This window comes from Drosophila mauritiana, chromosome 2L (assembly GCF_004382145.1).
Source record: "Drosophila mauritiana strain mau12 chromosome 2L, ASM438214v1, whole genome shotgun sequence".
In the NCBI taxonomy this organism is placed as follows: Eukaryota; Metazoa; Arthropoda; class Insecta; order Diptera; family Drosophilidae; genus Drosophila; species Drosophila mauritiana.
Window position 1 is genome coordinate 19,406,666 of NC_046667.1, and position 16,028 is coordinate 19,422,693.

At 43.2% G+C, this 16,028-nt stretch overlaps 3 protein-coding genes across 9 annotated transcripts in view; 1 reads left to right on the forward strand and 2 right to left on the reverse strand.

Moving 5' to 3' along the window:
* Positions 1-16,028, forward strand: part of LOC117147746 (protein sickie) — a 154,552-nt gene that overhangs the window by 96,627 nt on the left and 41,897 nt on the right. For 5 of the 7 annotated variants that reach the window (XM_033314771.1, XM_033314790.1, XM_033314754.1 and 2 more), the window contains exons 4-6: positions 7,961-8,091; positions 8,959-9,067; positions 9,156-10,640. In XM_033314771.1, the coding sequence (XP_033170662.1) occupies positions 7,961-8,091; positions 8,959-9,067; positions 9,156-10,640 (1,725 nt within the window). Of the gene's footprint in view, positions 1-2,208; positions 2,456-7,960; positions 8,092-8,958; positions 9,068-9,155; positions 10,641-16,028 lie in introns of all 7 variants that reach the window. The other 2 variants (XM_033314799.1, XM_033314808.1) reach the window with 1 other exon arrangement.
* On the reverse strand, positions 11,965-12,486 carry LOC117147812 (protein Turandot F). The gene is made up of 2 exons (XM_033314869.1): positions 12,433-12,486; positions 11,965-12,375 (listed from the first exon to the last, which is right to left on the reverse strand). The coding sequence occupies exons 1-2, from the start codon at positions 12,453-12,455 to the stop codon at positions 12,021-12,023; spliced, it is 378 nt and encodes a 125-aa protein (XP_033170760.1). The 5' UTR covers positions 12,456-12,486; the 3' UTR covers positions 11,965-12,020.
* Positions 13,143-13,808, reverse strand: LOC117147806 (protein Turandot E). The gene is made up of 2 exons (XM_033314858.1): positions 13,640-13,808; positions 13,143-13,582 (listed from the first exon to the last, which is right to left on the reverse strand). The coding sequence occupies exons 1-2, from the start codon at positions 13,705-13,707 to the stop codon at positions 13,246-13,248; spliced, it is 405 nt and encodes a 134-aa protein (XP_033170749.1). The 5' UTR covers positions 13,708-13,808; the 3' UTR covers positions 13,143-13,245.

The following is a 16,028-nucleotide window of genomic DNA, read 5'->3' on the forward strand; positions in this document are numbered from 1 at the left end:
GGATATTGGTCCATCCGCATTCGTTTCTCTCAGTGTTTTTTCACATATTGGATTATGTATGCGTGTCTTTCAACAACTTTCTGCCACTTCTTTGCCGCATATTAAATTATTTTCCTTTGGCCAACTTGCGGGCACAATGACTAAACGATCAATTTCCAGTTCTTGCCGCTTCGGGCCACTATGCAAAATGCATTTTCCAAAACCGATTTTAATAATTTCTTGGAGCGCCCCTCGGGTCTCTTTTGTGTCGGCGTAGATAAGAGCTGGGTAAACGACTTTGCCACTTTTTATGCAGTGTGCGAAAAGTGCAACGCTCTGATAAGAACATCAGTTTCCTTCACTCCTGCCACTCGAAACTTTTCCAACTCAACTGGCGGCCGTCGGCATTTTAAGTGTGTCAAAAAGTTGCGGTTCAAGTTTGGTACGTGATATTTCTCGAATCGAACGATTAGTTATCGGCGATTATAGGTGGTGGTAAGGGGCAGGATGGGAATCGGTTACAGATATTATTGCCAACGTTAAGAGGGTGTTAACTAATTTTGAGGGCTTTTGTGCCTGAAGTATGGCTTACTATTCTCACTGATTTTAAATACAAAGAAAATCAGAATTAATGGAAATTTTCTCATTGGAGATATACTGAGAAAAGAAAGGGTATTAATTTTAAATGAGCAAAGAATCACCTTTGAAGTTTAGCATCCCCAAAGAAAACCGTTCAGCAAATCACCTTTTTGTTACCTTTTCTATGCCTCCCTCTGGATGCCAACTCATCTTGGGTCAAAAGTCTTGTAAGCACATCGTTTTCACTCCACCGACTTGTTGTTATTCAGCCTGCCAAGACTCCCCTGTACTATTCATGGATTTCTATAGATGCCGCCTAACTTCCTGTTCCACATCTTCGCCCAGCCTGAGCTCTTTGGGCCCGGACTTGAGTGACAAACAACAAACAGCAATTTGCAACAATTTATGGAAATTATGCAGTCAGTCGGGACTCAGCCGAGTCGAGTGCTTTCGGTCTGGCCTAGTCCGGGTTTTTTCCGAAGTTCTGATTGTCGTAATTGTTGCTGTGGCAGCGTGATTACGCAACCGCTGCAAACTTTCAATAAATCAGAAAAATGCACCCATAAGTCAAAGTCGATGGGGAAATAGCTGACAATCCCGGTACACGTCGACTTCCTTGTTACATTTATCGAATCGAATCCAGCCCGTTTCTATCCATTACATTTTACGTCAAATTGATTAAGCTTGAGCTTCGCACCCTCGCAACTACCGGGGAGATGGGAAAATATGACCACTTTGAGAGCATTTAGCAGGCACTTGAAAAATTCCTAAAAAAGGATGTTGCAAGGACTCTCGCTGGGTGGGCGCAGCTGCCACCCACTCACGTGTCACGCACACGTGCGTATTATTTACACGCAATATTTTTTGTTCCAGCTCTCCATCCTTGTAATTGAAGTTATTGATTTTCCTGCCAGGAACCAGCAAAAAGAGCAGGGAATCCGCATCCGCTCAATCCCGAAGAAGTTCATGGCGAGTTGAGCCAAATCTACCCCATGTTTTTGGGTTCTTCTCGATTAGCCGCATCGGCAGTCATACATCAAAAACGAATGTCGGTCCGTCTGGTTCGGTCTGTTTTGGTTTGGTTTGGTTTTTCTTGCACGGAAGCTGCAAATATGTTCATTTAATTGCATTAAACTTGGGACCGCCTGTGCAACCCCCATTTGTTTCTGGGCTAAGATCAAAGTGCTGTGCAAATATTTCGGTTTGGTCATCCCAAAATGGATTAATTTTCCCTTTTCGGACTGTATTTGAGGGAGGAGGGCGTTGCTACCAGGCATTTTGGCTGATTTGGTCCATTTCTACTTGGACTGCAGCAGCCCCCCTTAATTGCAAACTAATTACCCAAAGTAAACATTCTGATATCTGAGCTCATAATTAGTGTGAAAATTGTGTATTTATGTAATTAAAAGGGAATAGTGAAAGACGGAAAGAAGGCGAAAATCGAGTTACTTATATTATTGGGGGAAGATGGGAGTTTCTTATAGAATGGGAGAGATCAAAAATATACGCTTTGATCTCTTCTTAAAATAAAAAAATATGTAGAGACATCATACACTTTTTAAATAGCCATAAAGTATACAAAATAAAGCCATATACATCCAATTAGGTCTGTTAAGAAGCTATTATTAGTATCTTAAATATCCCTCGTAGATAAATAGATATTTTTATGAATCACCAATGAAGAGCAATGGAAAACTCCAAAGTGTAATGTGAGAAATCGAGAAGTTAATCAAAAGCTAATTCAGTGCCAAAGTTGCATCTAAATGCCAAATTTAAATTAGTTATCCATAATCCCCAACAACCCAAAAAACATGGGAAATGCATCATCCTCATCGGCGAATGGTGGCAAAAGTTCACGGAAATGTCGCAGTCTACCCAACTCACCGGATGTCAGAAGGTAACCAACGAATTGAACTTTCAGCTTCTATATATTTTTTCCGGGAAAGTGACAGTTTGGATTTCTGGCCACTAATGAGTGTCATTATGGGTACGAAGAACATTTGAATTGAGCCAAGTGTCAGCACAATAAATCAAGTCAATCACGCCCAACCTGGGGGCTATCTATAGCCCAAAATGAAAACAAAGTTCCACCAGATTTACGATAATTTCTCAAGCTAAACGGGATATTTTTAGGAAAACATTTTTCCGGCCAGCTAATGGAAATGACATTTCGTGGTTCCCAAGATGTTTGCCGGCAAGTGCAAATTTTCCCAGCTCACTCCAGATTCATAATTAATGCCGGCGCAGTCTGTGCCGTCTTATTCCCAATCCTAGTGGCTTCTTACTCCGGTATACACATCTGTGTGGAGGTGCCGAAAGCGACACAGAAGATGACACGCAACGATCGTAGTGCCGAAAGCACTTGGATCTGAATGAAGAACGAAGAAGTTCTGGCTGCCAGCCAGACGGCATCTAAATTCAGCTGGAGCCCTCGGTTTGTTGCCCCCTCCCAGTGGAAATTCGTTGCATAATCCAGCGATCGGCCGGGTTCAGCTGCCCCGCCATATCCATATTACTCAAATATTTCAAAGTGCATTTTAGATATGGGAACACACTGCAGGGAGTGCTCTGGCAACCACCCGAAAATAATCTTCGGAAAGAAACGCATGCCCGAAATCAACCACCGTATCTAAAAACCTTTCAGTTATGATGGAAATGGTGTGACATTCCACTTTCCCTCCTCGTTTCAAAGTCAATAAATAAAACATTTGCCAAAGTTGCATAATTGAAAAAGAGAGCGAGTGCTCGGGAATCTCGTAGTGCGTTATGCCTGTGTGCTACTTATCAGAAGTCCTCGTGCAACCCTTGGAATATTCGGATTGTTTGAGCAACCCCCGCACGGAACATGCGTATGTGAAAGACTCGACTGCTCAAACAAAAATATAAAACTCAAAATGTTGTCAGCTGCATTTTGCCTCGGGTGTGAAGAAAATGTCCATTTCATGTTTTGCTAGGCAGCGCTATAAATGTCGTTATTAGAGGACAGAATAGTCCTATATGTAAGGATATATGTAATAGATGAAAGTAAGATTCACTGAGTGAATTGTACAATTGCTTTCTTAAAATCATCAAATATTCTAATGTTTCATTTAAATTCGTTCCAAAAGTGTTCACCTAACATCGTGAATGCTCCACCTCATTTCGCTCAAAAAAACCTACTTATGTAGGCTACAGACTTGGGTGTGACTGTGCACAAGGAAGTGGAAGTGGAAGTCGCCACTTGAGTTGGCCAAGTGTGGAAGCTGCCGAAGAGAGGCTCTCCAGGGGGCGCAACCACCCCCCCACGTCCTTCCAGACTCCAAGCCTCGCACTCTAGGTTCCTATTTGGGTTTGTTTGCTCGGCCACTCTCCATTTGCGGCTTGTTTACAGGCTTAAGCCAACCTGCTGCATATTTAAGGATGTCAACCAGCCGACAAAAGGTGGCCGTCCGACGATGACGACAGCCATTAGCAGGCTGAGAAACATCTTTCAGCTTGCTTGCGACCTGGGAGGGGAAGGTGTATCTTGGCAGACGCTATTAATTGTTTCTTGTGCCACCAGCTGCAGCTGAGAAAATGCGTCTCCGAAGGCACACAAAAAACAAAAAGCACGAAGTTTCGCCCCCCGTCTAATAGCTGAAAATCGTGACTTTATGTGTGCACTTGAAAATGGAAGAACACAATATGGCTGTAGTTCTGTTTCTTCTGGGCCAGAAAAGCAGAAAGTCAGGAGATTCCCGAGGGTCTGGGGCACTATGTATGTAGATGATGGTACACGACTCCAAAGAATGAACACGTTCTCCAGCGTATCGCATTACCAACATTTCAAAGGGCGGAGACATTGTGACATGGCTTTTAGTTAGGAACAAAGCCGGTGTTCATTATGAGCTAAGTGAAAGAGCGAGGTATCCCTATCCCCGAAGACTTTCATCAGCGGAATAAGTTCCTTCAAGCGAAAATTGCGGAAAGTTGGCGGACAGCTTTCCACAAGATGATTACTTTATAAAGAGTTACACCAGATATGTAAACAGAACGAAGTTCTTATGCCCGTCTAAGATTTCCTTCTGGAAAATGCACTCCCGCCGATTTGTTTGTGATTTCATAAGAAGCAGACTCGAATAAACACACATCCAATCGATTTTCATTTAGAGTTTCTCCCGAACCATAAACATTCCTCCTCTGAATAGCTCTTTAATTCGATTCTGCCCTCCGTTCCCTGACCATATCAATGGCATATAATTACGCTTATTACCAGCCATTCAACACCTACTCAGAAGTCCAATGGCGAAGGGAAAACAGAGATACAAAGAGTAAAAATAAAGCACTCCTTAGACGAAGTAACTTATTCTCGAGTGGCCCAAGCTGTTCTGGCTTTTTGGCCAGGCCAACTCGCATAAATTGCAAACAGGCCTTGGCTGTTGATTTGGGCTGACAGGCAGGCGAACGGGGAAGTATCCGATGGATGCGGTTTTGTTTTGGATAGCGGTTCTTCGGTTCTTTGAGGTTGTGCAGTAGCCAGCCGAATTGCTGTGGCAAATTTATGAAAACTCTGCGCTTAACGGCAATACCGCCACAACCACTCAAAACTCAGACGGTTCAAGGGGTTTTTGGGTTAAGATGGATGTGAAAATTGGCCGAACCGATCTATCGTGACGGGCCTTTAGAGGTGCACAAAGTGCGGTCTTGAGGTGCGGCCGTTCGGATCTCGAAAGCATCTCTTCTCCGGATGGTTTCATATTGTTAAATAACTCAAATGCCAAAGGGACAAGCCGGATTTCGAGTTCTAACCATAACGGGCTAACTCCATGCAACACTCCATGTGTGCTGAGCAATAATAAAAGCGAAAGATGCTGCATAAAAGGCAACTGGCAGATTCCCAAAATGGTCACAGCAGGCGCAGCCAGTGGAGCCTTCTTGTGTCCATACATGCAGGCCCACTCTCGTCTCATGTGCACTGAAAAATAACTCGCGACAAGAGGTACTAGGTATATAGGAATATGAATCGGAAAGTGTAAAATGATTCCTGTCATGGGTCAGATAAATAATATGAACGCACTAGCTCTATTCATATATGTTTATGTACCTAAGGTTTAGATATTCCAGATACTCCTGGTGTGTTAAAATGTACAAATTCATTGTGTTGCTCCACCTTTATTCCCCGAGTGTAGTACTTGGCTCCGCAACGAGAGTCAGGCTTTCAGAAGCTGTTGCCATGACAAATGCAACTCAAGTGATACATTGTACACAAAGCAGCAGCGAAATGCAATGCAAACTAATGGGCAGCCAGGACGAGAAGTTTTCCGGGGGTGTGGGCAGCAGGAGCAGGACTTCGTATATATATATATATGTATATAGAAGCACAGATGCCATCAGCGTTTCCCCCGCCACACGGAAATGTTTAGTGAGTGGTCCAAAACTGCGTGGGCTTGTGGGTTTCAGCAATGGCGGAGTAGCTGGATGTAAGGGGAGGTAAAACACAGGTGAATGCCACCAGTGGAAGGCAGTGGAATCGGAGGAATCAGCCATCCGCAGTGGCAGCTATTATGAGGAACACACACCCGTGGCTCATTCAGTCTGCCGGCAAAGGTCAAAGACATTTGGCAGCTGCTCCTCGTTCTGTTCTGTTCGGCTCGGTTCTTTTCTGCATCTGTGCAAATCTCCTCATCTCCGCATCTCCAGCAACAAATCAAAAATGCGTACTAAAGACGTAAATTCAATTTGTGCAACAGCGGGGGAATGGGGCGAAATAAAGCAAATAAAGAGATGTCGAGGCGCCCGGCGCATCACTTTTGACATGCGACACCTGAACGAGGGGATGCCATCGAAAAGATACGAAATGCTTTCCCACTCAGAACAAGCAGCACAGTAGTTCCCTGCAGATGTGGATAAAGGATGGAGTCGTGGTGAAATATTATGTGGGTGGAGGCGAGTGCCAAGCAAGAAGTACAAATGCATCATTAGCACAATAAGATAGGGGTCTTCATGGTATATTTATATTTATGATGGTAAATATTAAAGCAGGTTAAAAGAATAATTTAGTCTGCATATAAAATTGTTTCAATTCACAATATCTTACAGATGCACACCAATAAATATTGAAAGTATTTTCCATATCTTGAAGAAAGCAATTAGTGTGGGGTGAGATTTCGTCTGAGTTCCCAAAGATACAAAGGTGTTCTGTTCCACTCTTACAATTCAAAGTTAAATGCGCGAAAAGAAGTGTCTCGTATGCGGAAATCCTTTTAAAAATCGCGCCGACAAAGGCGAGCCAAACTCCGTAGACGTCTTGAGGAACAATATAAAATGCAAATAAAATAATATGAAAGTAATTTTGCAAGATTTGGCGAAGTTTCGTTGGCTGTTTGCTGTGCAATGGCAAGTAGAAATGTCCTGGCGGGGGAAACATCCTTTCCGAGTCCATGAGTCTGGCATGCGTATTTAATTTGCAGAAGGAGACGTGGCAACTTCATTTGTCTGTCAGCTTTGTTTTTATTGTCTGCTTTTTATTCATTTAATACAATTGTTACCAGTTCTCCGCCTTTTCTGGCTGACTTATTAATGGCCAACAACAATTGTATGGCGGCAGCCGTAAGATACATTTGTATCTTTGTCTGCCACTTGGCTTGGCATCCCGTCCAGAAGTTTATGTTCGCGACTTATTAAAAGTTAGTGCGTTTTGTATTTGTATACGTTTTTTTTACTTCCCTCTTAATTTGCCTTCTTAATCAGTCTTATGACTAATTGCACAGACTAAAATGAAAAGCTCTGAAAAATGTTTTGTTTTCCTGGGTAATTTATGAAGGATCTCCACTGTAAAAAGGTTTCCGTTCTTTCTTGACGAGTTTTCATTAAAGCAAATTTATACTTTTCTAAAGGGTCTTTAAATGACCATGAAAGCCAGCTTAACGTTCGGAATAGAAATACATTTGCAATTGAGGAACAATTATAGACCAATTAGGAAATTTCAAAGAGCCTACTCATGTGACTACGCTCTTTACATGTCCGCAAAGAAAGGTACTTTTTCCGTTGACGATCAACAAGATATGCAAATTTATGATCACGAACATAAAAAAATTTACTGCATTGCCAGGTCTTAAAGTCGATGTGGTTTTCTCTTCACGTTTTTTTATTGTACAAAGGGGCTTGGCGGCAACAACAAGCCATACGTTCGTTTATTTATAAGCGTGAAATTAATTCAAAAGTATCTTGCAGATACTGATACCGCAGTTCGCGCAAATTGCGGACTGTGATTGCAGACTGCCAATAAATATTTACCGGGGACAAGAGGCGTGGGCGACGGCCATTAAAATCATAAAAGATTACTTTTAAAAAATATACATATTTGTAAATCTCTGTGAATTCATGTAATATTCTTGTTATTATGTGCACTTTAATATCTATATGCATTTTTTCTCGATTGCAGACAAATTGCCCCCGCCTACGCAAAGGTCAATGGCGGAACTGCCATTCCACTGCCCGCCACCGTGATGGTCCAACGTCGCTGTCCGCCGGATAAAGTGCGTCCACTGCCACCCACACCGAATCACACGCCATGTGAGTGCCCATCTATGGTTTGGGAAAATTTATTAAAAAATGCCATAAGCCCGCGCAACCATCCCTGATGCGTTTTTAAGGGAGGCGAGGGACCTCCCCCTTGTTTACCGGGAATAAACAAATTTCGGTCTCGGGGCTCGACAAACAACCCCCAAAGCTGGAAAGTAGCGACTGCACTTAGCCCCTTTCAAATGCGTTTTATGGGTGGGCTTGTGACCGAGATTTTGGCATTGGAGGGGATAGCCCAACTCCACCACAATCAGAGCTCCCTCGGGATGCGTTTGGGGTTAGAATTTCGAATGCCAAAAAGGTGACGTTGATTTAAGGACAAGGTAACTGAATTTTTCATTTAATTAGGAGGCTGGAGAGTAATTAAAAATGCAAAGCATACGAACTTGGTTCTTGGTTTCAGGGTGAATAACACAAACACTCATGAAAGAGCTTTAAATCGTCGAAGTATTCATATTAACAATCAACTGAAAGGTGAGAATTAATCTCATGAGCCACAATTTCCCGTTTGTCATGCAGTTTTGACCCAATTTGTAAGAGAGTGCCGTACAAAACGCTTCTTTCTGCTTGAGTCACGGTCGTGGGCATATTTATAGAACAGTTTCACTCTCCATCATGATTTATACACCAAATATTCGACTGGTCTCTGGTCAATCATAAATCTCGCAGCTCAGACTCCTCCTCCCAATCTGTTATCAACCTCACGCAAGGCAATTAATTAAGTTTAACGTCCACGTTGCCCTTTTGCATTGATTTATAGGTTGACTCTTTCTGTTAAGTGGGCGCCGATCGTGAATTCAAGTGGGCTTGCAGTTCCTAAAAGCATTCTGTAACCCTTGATGTCGCTCTCGTTTTCAGCAATACCGGGCCTGGGAAAGAGCGGAAGTGATTTCAATACCAGCCGTCCAAACAGTCCGCCCACCAGCAACCACACGATCCAGAGCCTCAAGAGCGGTAACAACAACAGGTAAGATTCTATTGAGGTCTCCACGTATATATCCTTGAATGTATACACATTTCTTTATAATTATTGAAAAAAATGTATCTAATTCCAGCCTTCGACCCCCGAGCATTAAGAGCGGCATTCCCTCGCCGAGCAGTCCGCAGACCGCTCCCCAGAAGCACTCGATGCTGGACAAGCTGAAGCTCTTCAACAAGGAGAAGCAACAGAATGCGGTAAACGCCGCCTCGGTGGCCAGCAAAACGCAGATTCAGTCCAAAAGGACATCCTCCTCATCGGGCTTCAGTTCGGCACGCTCGGAGCGGTCTGATTCCAGCCTGAGTTTGAATGACGGCCATGGCTCCCAGCTGAAACCACCCAGTATTAGCGTGAGTTCCCAGAAGCCGCAACCAAAGACGAAGCAATCCAAGCTGCTGGCTGCCCAGCAGAAGAAGGACCAGGCCAACAAGGCGACCAAGCTGGACAAGAAGGAGAAGAGTCCGGCGAGGTCCTTGAACAAGGAGGAATCGGGCAATGAGTCGCGCAGCTCCACAATGGGCAGGACTGGCAAGTCTTCGTTGGTCCGCGCAGTTGGTGGTGTGGAGAAGAACACACCCAAGACGTCCTCGAAGTCCTCTCTGCACTCGAAGTCGGACTCGAAGAGCTCCTTGAAGACACCCCAACTCCTCCAGAGTCCCAGCGGCGGGGGATTGCCCAAGCCTATTGCTGCCATCAAGGGCACCAGCAAGTTGCCCTCCTTGGATGGTGGTGCTGGCCACCTTCCGGCTGCGGAATCCCAGCAGAACCAGCAGCTGCTCAAACGCGAAGCCAGCGACATATCCTCGAACATATCCCAGCCACCTGAGCCCCCCATCAGCACAAATGCACATATCCATCAGAATCAAACGCCACCACCTCCCTACTATGCAAATAGTCAGCCAACGAGCCACATATCATCGCATGGGTTCCTGAGTGAGCCCAGTACTCCGCAGCACAGCTCTGGAATTTACGGCAGCAGTCGCCTTCCGCCACCGAAGTCCGCCCTGAGTGCTCCTAGAAAGTTGGAGTACAACGCCGGACCTCATATACTGTCTTCGCCACCGCACCACCAACGGCAGGGACTGCCGAGACCGCTGGTCAACTCGGCTCCCAACACACCCACCGCTTCGCCAAACAAGTTCCACACGATACCCTCCAAGATTGTGGGCACGATCTACGAATCCAAGGAGGAGCAGTTGCCCCCAGCACCACCACCAGCCAGTGGGGGCTCCATCCTGCCCATGAGACCGCTGCTCAGGGGCTACAATTCGCACGTGACTCTGCCGACGCGAGGTGCTCGCGGTGGCCACCACCCACATCAATCCTACCTGGACTTTTGTGAGTCGGACATAGGCCAGGGCTACTGCAGCGATGGCGATGCTCTGCGAGTGGGCAGCTCCCCGGGGGGATCGCGATTCCACGACATCGACAATGGTTACCTTTCGGAGGGCAGCAGCGGTCTGAATGGACCCAGCTCGTCCGCAGGAGGCATCTCACCCGGAAAGCACTTTCTCAGCATGATGCGGGCCCGAACCCAACTGCCCACCACCATCGAAGAGCGGTATGTTCCATACATATATTTTATTCATTTAGCTTAAATTGAAGGATAGCACATCTAACTAATCTTCAATATTGATTTATTGCTGTGTACTGTTCAATTGCAACTGATGGATTGTATTATCAATTCCTCTGCTTATATACATATTTGGATTTTAAAAAGCGATGTTCTTATCACTCTCGGATGCAAGACTTATTGTGTTTTTTATTAGCTCGTTTTCAAGTTATATATACTATTAATAGTATACAATACCCCATAGAATCTTAATTTAACTACAAATTTCAAAGTAATAGTGTAGTTCGGTCAAATTGTTCTCCTTATAATTAACTTTAAGAATACTCTTTATACGATCAGACTCGCCTTTATACCATGTTATACACATTAGTATTTTACATAAACATAAATTGCCTGTGGGATATCTTAATTCCCTCCAATCACCTTCTGCTAATTTGGCAACCAACCATCTTCATACTTGGAATACAACTTCCTTTGTTCTCCCATTCCTCCCCTTCAACCTTATTGAAATGAGCCTTGATTGGGCTATGTGGTTCCTAAGGTGAGCACTTACTTTCTCGCCAGTTGCCATGAGTCACCTGGAATTCGCTGTTTAAGGCACTGTTGCCTCCGCTGACACCAATGAGTCAACCAGAAGCAGCCGTTCTTCGAGTATCGCTTGCTTTGGATGGATGGCTGTTTCCAAGAAGATGGACCCCGCATTTGTATCTTGTAAATGTGGCGTGTTCTTTTGTCGCCTGGTGGTGGGCAGCAAGCGGAATTTAAATGGAAGAATTGACGGTACTTTGAGTTCAGGCTTCGCTGCACTTTCGATGGGCTTTGGTGTCATTTCACTCAGCTGGCTCCATTTTATTCGAGCGCCACGCACAATTGGCCGCACTTTTTGTGCCACATACTCAACGTACATATGTATATAGCTGACAGTCAGTGAAGCACCTCTCATCAGCATGTGAAGCAGTTAATTGCGTTGGCAGCCACTTGACTACCATAACAACTTCCTGCAGGATACACAAGAGTATCCACTCCACAAAGGCCATCTCCGATCCAGCCAAAATTTGCCAATTGGCATAAAATCCACTCGACGTCAACTGCCAGAATCCAGGGCCACACTCGTGTTGCGGCATGTCAAATGTCATTTTCAATTGTCAATGGCAGGCGACTCGACAATCGACAACGCTCACCTGTCAACGGGAAAATGCTCCTCGCACAGACATCGACACTCCTGAAAATCCCCATGGATACCCATCCACCTGCTCGAGCCTATTTTCCCAAAAAAGGTTTGGAGGTTGCATTGAATTATATTCTTCTTCTATTATAGTTGTTTTAAGAATTGTTTTAAAATCCAAAGTCTGCTACCAGATGGTATGGCTATTCTCTGATCGCCTTGGCGATTCCTTCCACAATTGACATAGCGAAAGGAAGAAGTAGCGCGAACACCAGACCAATTCCGCCCTGAGCAGGAACACCATCGACCTGCTGGTTGTTTTGTGCCCGGTACCTCCTGACCACATTGTTAGCATAGGTTCGATCCTGGACAGTCAATGGCAGACGACTGGAGTACTTCTCGTAGAACTCAATCAATGCGGGCAAATTTCGGGACTTGGTGTATCTATCGACCTCTGAGTTGCCGAAGATTGCGAGCATTTGACGAGCCTTGGCCGTAAACTCAGGATCACTCTGTGCATGTCCTTCTCCTAAATATCCAAGAAGCACCAGCAGGAAACTAAAAATTTATCGAATGTAGATTTGTCTATTTATCTTTGATCGGAGAAAGACTTGCCCAAATAGAATTACTGTCTTCATATTTCGTCTTGATGTTGCACTGAGTACGTTGCGATTGAAACTCCTTAGCTGTGCACTAATTGCCTCTGTATTTATAGCTATGCTATGGTCAAGCTCAAGTCACTGTCTTATCATCTTTGCTTGAACTTATTCTGAATAATTCATTTTCTCGGTATTCCATAGTGTTAAGAAAATTCTTCGGTAGATAATGTCGCTATATATGTATATTGATATATAAGAAAAAATGTAGCCTTGCAGACGGCATTAAAAAGACTTTGGAAGTGAACCCAATTTCTTTCTTGAGCAGCTTTTATTAAAGCCAAAACTATAAGATACCAATTTCTGAGATAGTCGGAGCTAAGATATAGTAAAAAAGGACTTGTTTACGAGATTGCTCCTGGTGGAAAAATCAAGTATTGTAATTGTAATTTGCGGGCGTGGTCGTATGAATTAATTAAGATAAAGCGTGCTGATTGAGTATATAAAACGTTGTTTTTTTTTTTTTAGTCGCAGTTAAATCATGTTTCCCCCAAAAGTTGATATTATGATAGATCTTTTGTATGTTGAAGGCGGGGTTTTTATTATATTTTTAATTCTTTAAATAAATACCAGATATTTAAAGTATATTTTTTAAATTAATTCATGTTTATTATAGTTTCTACATAAAATGACTTCAACAAATGTGTTTGTTTTCGTTTTTTTTTTTTTTGAAAAGTTTACTTTTACTTTAGCTGGCAAAGTAACAATTTAAATGGCACAATTTTGACAATTAGTGACAGAAATTAAAAGTTACAAGCTTCACCATGTGGTCTCATTCAACGGACTTTACAATGATTGCAATAGCTGTCTTGATGATGTCAGACAACCATCCTCCCTGGGCAGATACTCCGTCAACTTGCTGGTTTCGTTGTGCCTTATACTGCTTGATAGCATTATTGATACTATTCCTTTCCTGAGGTGTCAGTCGAAGGCGATTGGAGTATTTCTCGTAAAAGGCAAGCAGCGCGGGAAAATTGCGAGCCTTCGTGTATTTATCGACGGAGGGATTGCCGAACATCTGGGCTATTTCTCGGGACTTGGCCGCGAATTCGGCTTTACTTTGGCAGTGTCCTGAGCCCAGAAGGCAGCCAAGAACAACGAGAAGGCAGCTGATAATATTCAATATTAAGCCGGATGGATATAGCTTCAATTTCAGTATTGCTTACCTAATTTGCAGTGCGGAATTCATCTTTAATATTGATGTGCTGCTGTGTACTGTTCGAGTGTAACTCATAAGTTGCAGTATCAATCGCTGCCCTTTTATATGTGGATTTTCAGCGATCTGCTCCGCTTTCTTATCACCCTTGGATGCAAAAGTTATTGGGCACTTCCTAGAAATCATTATCAAGCTATCAATTCTGCACATACAAATTCAAAGGAACAAGATAGGAAATTTCAGGATGTCGTCTCAATAGGAATTTTATACGGTTATTAACCTGCTTAAAAAGTGACCTTTAACCACTATCTAAAAAACAAGAATGGAATCAAATGATTTTGATGTACCCAAATTATTGACCCTTACTATAAAATAAAATTCTCGAAATTAGTTCTTGATTCGACAAAGACTTGTCGGAATGGAGTTTTGCCCACACATCGGCGCGTTTCATTAAAAAGCGCCCACGTACTGTGAATGGGAAATGGAATGAAAATGCGGCTGTCAGAGGCTTTTCACATTTTCATTAGCTTGCGGTTCTGTCAGCGCATTTGATCTGAGAAATTAATGCAATACCACGGCCGGAACGAACTGAGAGCTCTTGTAAATAGGAACAGCTGTCGCGAAGTTCAGTAGAGTCGAGCCCCCCTGCCATCGTAAAAAGAAGTGACCCTGGACCCTGGAGTCTAAGCCTCGGTCACGTAGTGCAGTTGGAAAATATTTTGTAATTGAATTTTAATGCACGTCGCTGGCTGTGGCAACCTGTCGCATTAGCGTCAGTGGCGGAGCCACAGGACCCTCGGCGAATCCTTGGGGCAGGAGCTAATCAGTTGCGACGCAGACACCTGCAGGACATAATTTCCGAAGCCCAACAAGTGAGCCGGTCTTATGACGCCTCAACATGCGTTGTCTAGCCATGAAGGTAAATCAAAGTGCAGCAGGGCGCAAAATACTTCAGCAAGGATATGGATATCTGCGTGGCCAGCGCAGGCAAAAGGGGTAAAATTGTGGCATCCGAGGCAGACAGTTAGGTGCAAGCCAGACAGGATGTTCAGAGGGGGTTGGGGCCAGTGGTTCCCCAACTGGACGCACATATGGCGATATCCTCGTTGTTCCGACGACGCTGGCCATTGGAAATCCCTGCTACCTCCTTTTATTTAATAAAGCATTTTTCAAGGCAATTGATTTATGGTGCGAGCGTGCCAATTCTTACACTTTTACCAGACAGGGAAAGCGTAAATGAATTTTTATTGCGTATTTCGAAACGGAATTTTCCAGCACCTATTTTAGATAGAAGAATTTGTATTATATTTTAACGAATTAAAGAGGAAATCAGCAAATTAAAATACGCATTTGCCCAAACTTATTTCACGCATATGGGTAATTTTCCATGACCGCAGCGCGAGGCACAAATTGAAATCGCACTCACCACATTATAATGCCTGGAAATTGTTTTTATTAATTCAATCCCGAAACTCAGTGAACCAAGCAGCGCGGACTAAAAGTGTTTCCTGACCGGGCATTTCCACCTGTCTGCTGTCCACTCGAGTGTTCAATGGCAAACTGACCCTCAACAGCCTCGATTTGATACACTTTTTTGGGCTCCTTTTTTGCTCATCCACTCTTTTCCGGTTTTAGTTGACCCCCGAGGGTCGAGTGGGTTAAATGAACCGAACATTTTTGGGCTATTCAATTTATTTTAACGTCCTTTTGCGTTTATGCTCATGTGACGCATTATGGACGCATCATATTTATTGAAGAGCTAGAAAATTCCTTTAGCGTCAGGGAAAAATAAAATATGCAAAGAGCATAAGCATTTAAATGTCTATGCCTTTTTTTATTTCAGTGTGTTTTTACAGAGCTTTGGTAATATATACAGTGAACTGAATATGCTAATTTTAAAATAAATTAATATTCATTCATTTTTTATTAAAGGAAACCTATTTATCGAAACCTACCTACATATCGTTTATTTTCTACATTTTGTTCGTACGTAACTTACATCGAACATATACATTTGACATGGTTTCGAAAATGACTAAAAGTATCTGGTACTCAAACCTAAGTCTCCAATTGTCGACATCCTTGCAAATCAGGATGGCAGCGCGTTAAATGCTTAAATATTAGCAAGTACCTATGTGTTTAGATGACAGGATGGCAACGCAAATATAAGAAATTATTTGAAAATTCATAATTCATTGAAAGGCTTTTCGAGGTTTAAGCTAAATTCAGAAAACATCAAAATTATGTGCTTCAAATTAGCGTCGATAAGTTAGCGGCGATGACGGTGGAACATGTTTTTTTTATTTATTTTTTGTTCGTTATTTAGAGGTGTATAAAAAATGTACAAAATATATAAATGTAAAAATGTTAAGAAATGAAGGATTTAACTATCTATGTGA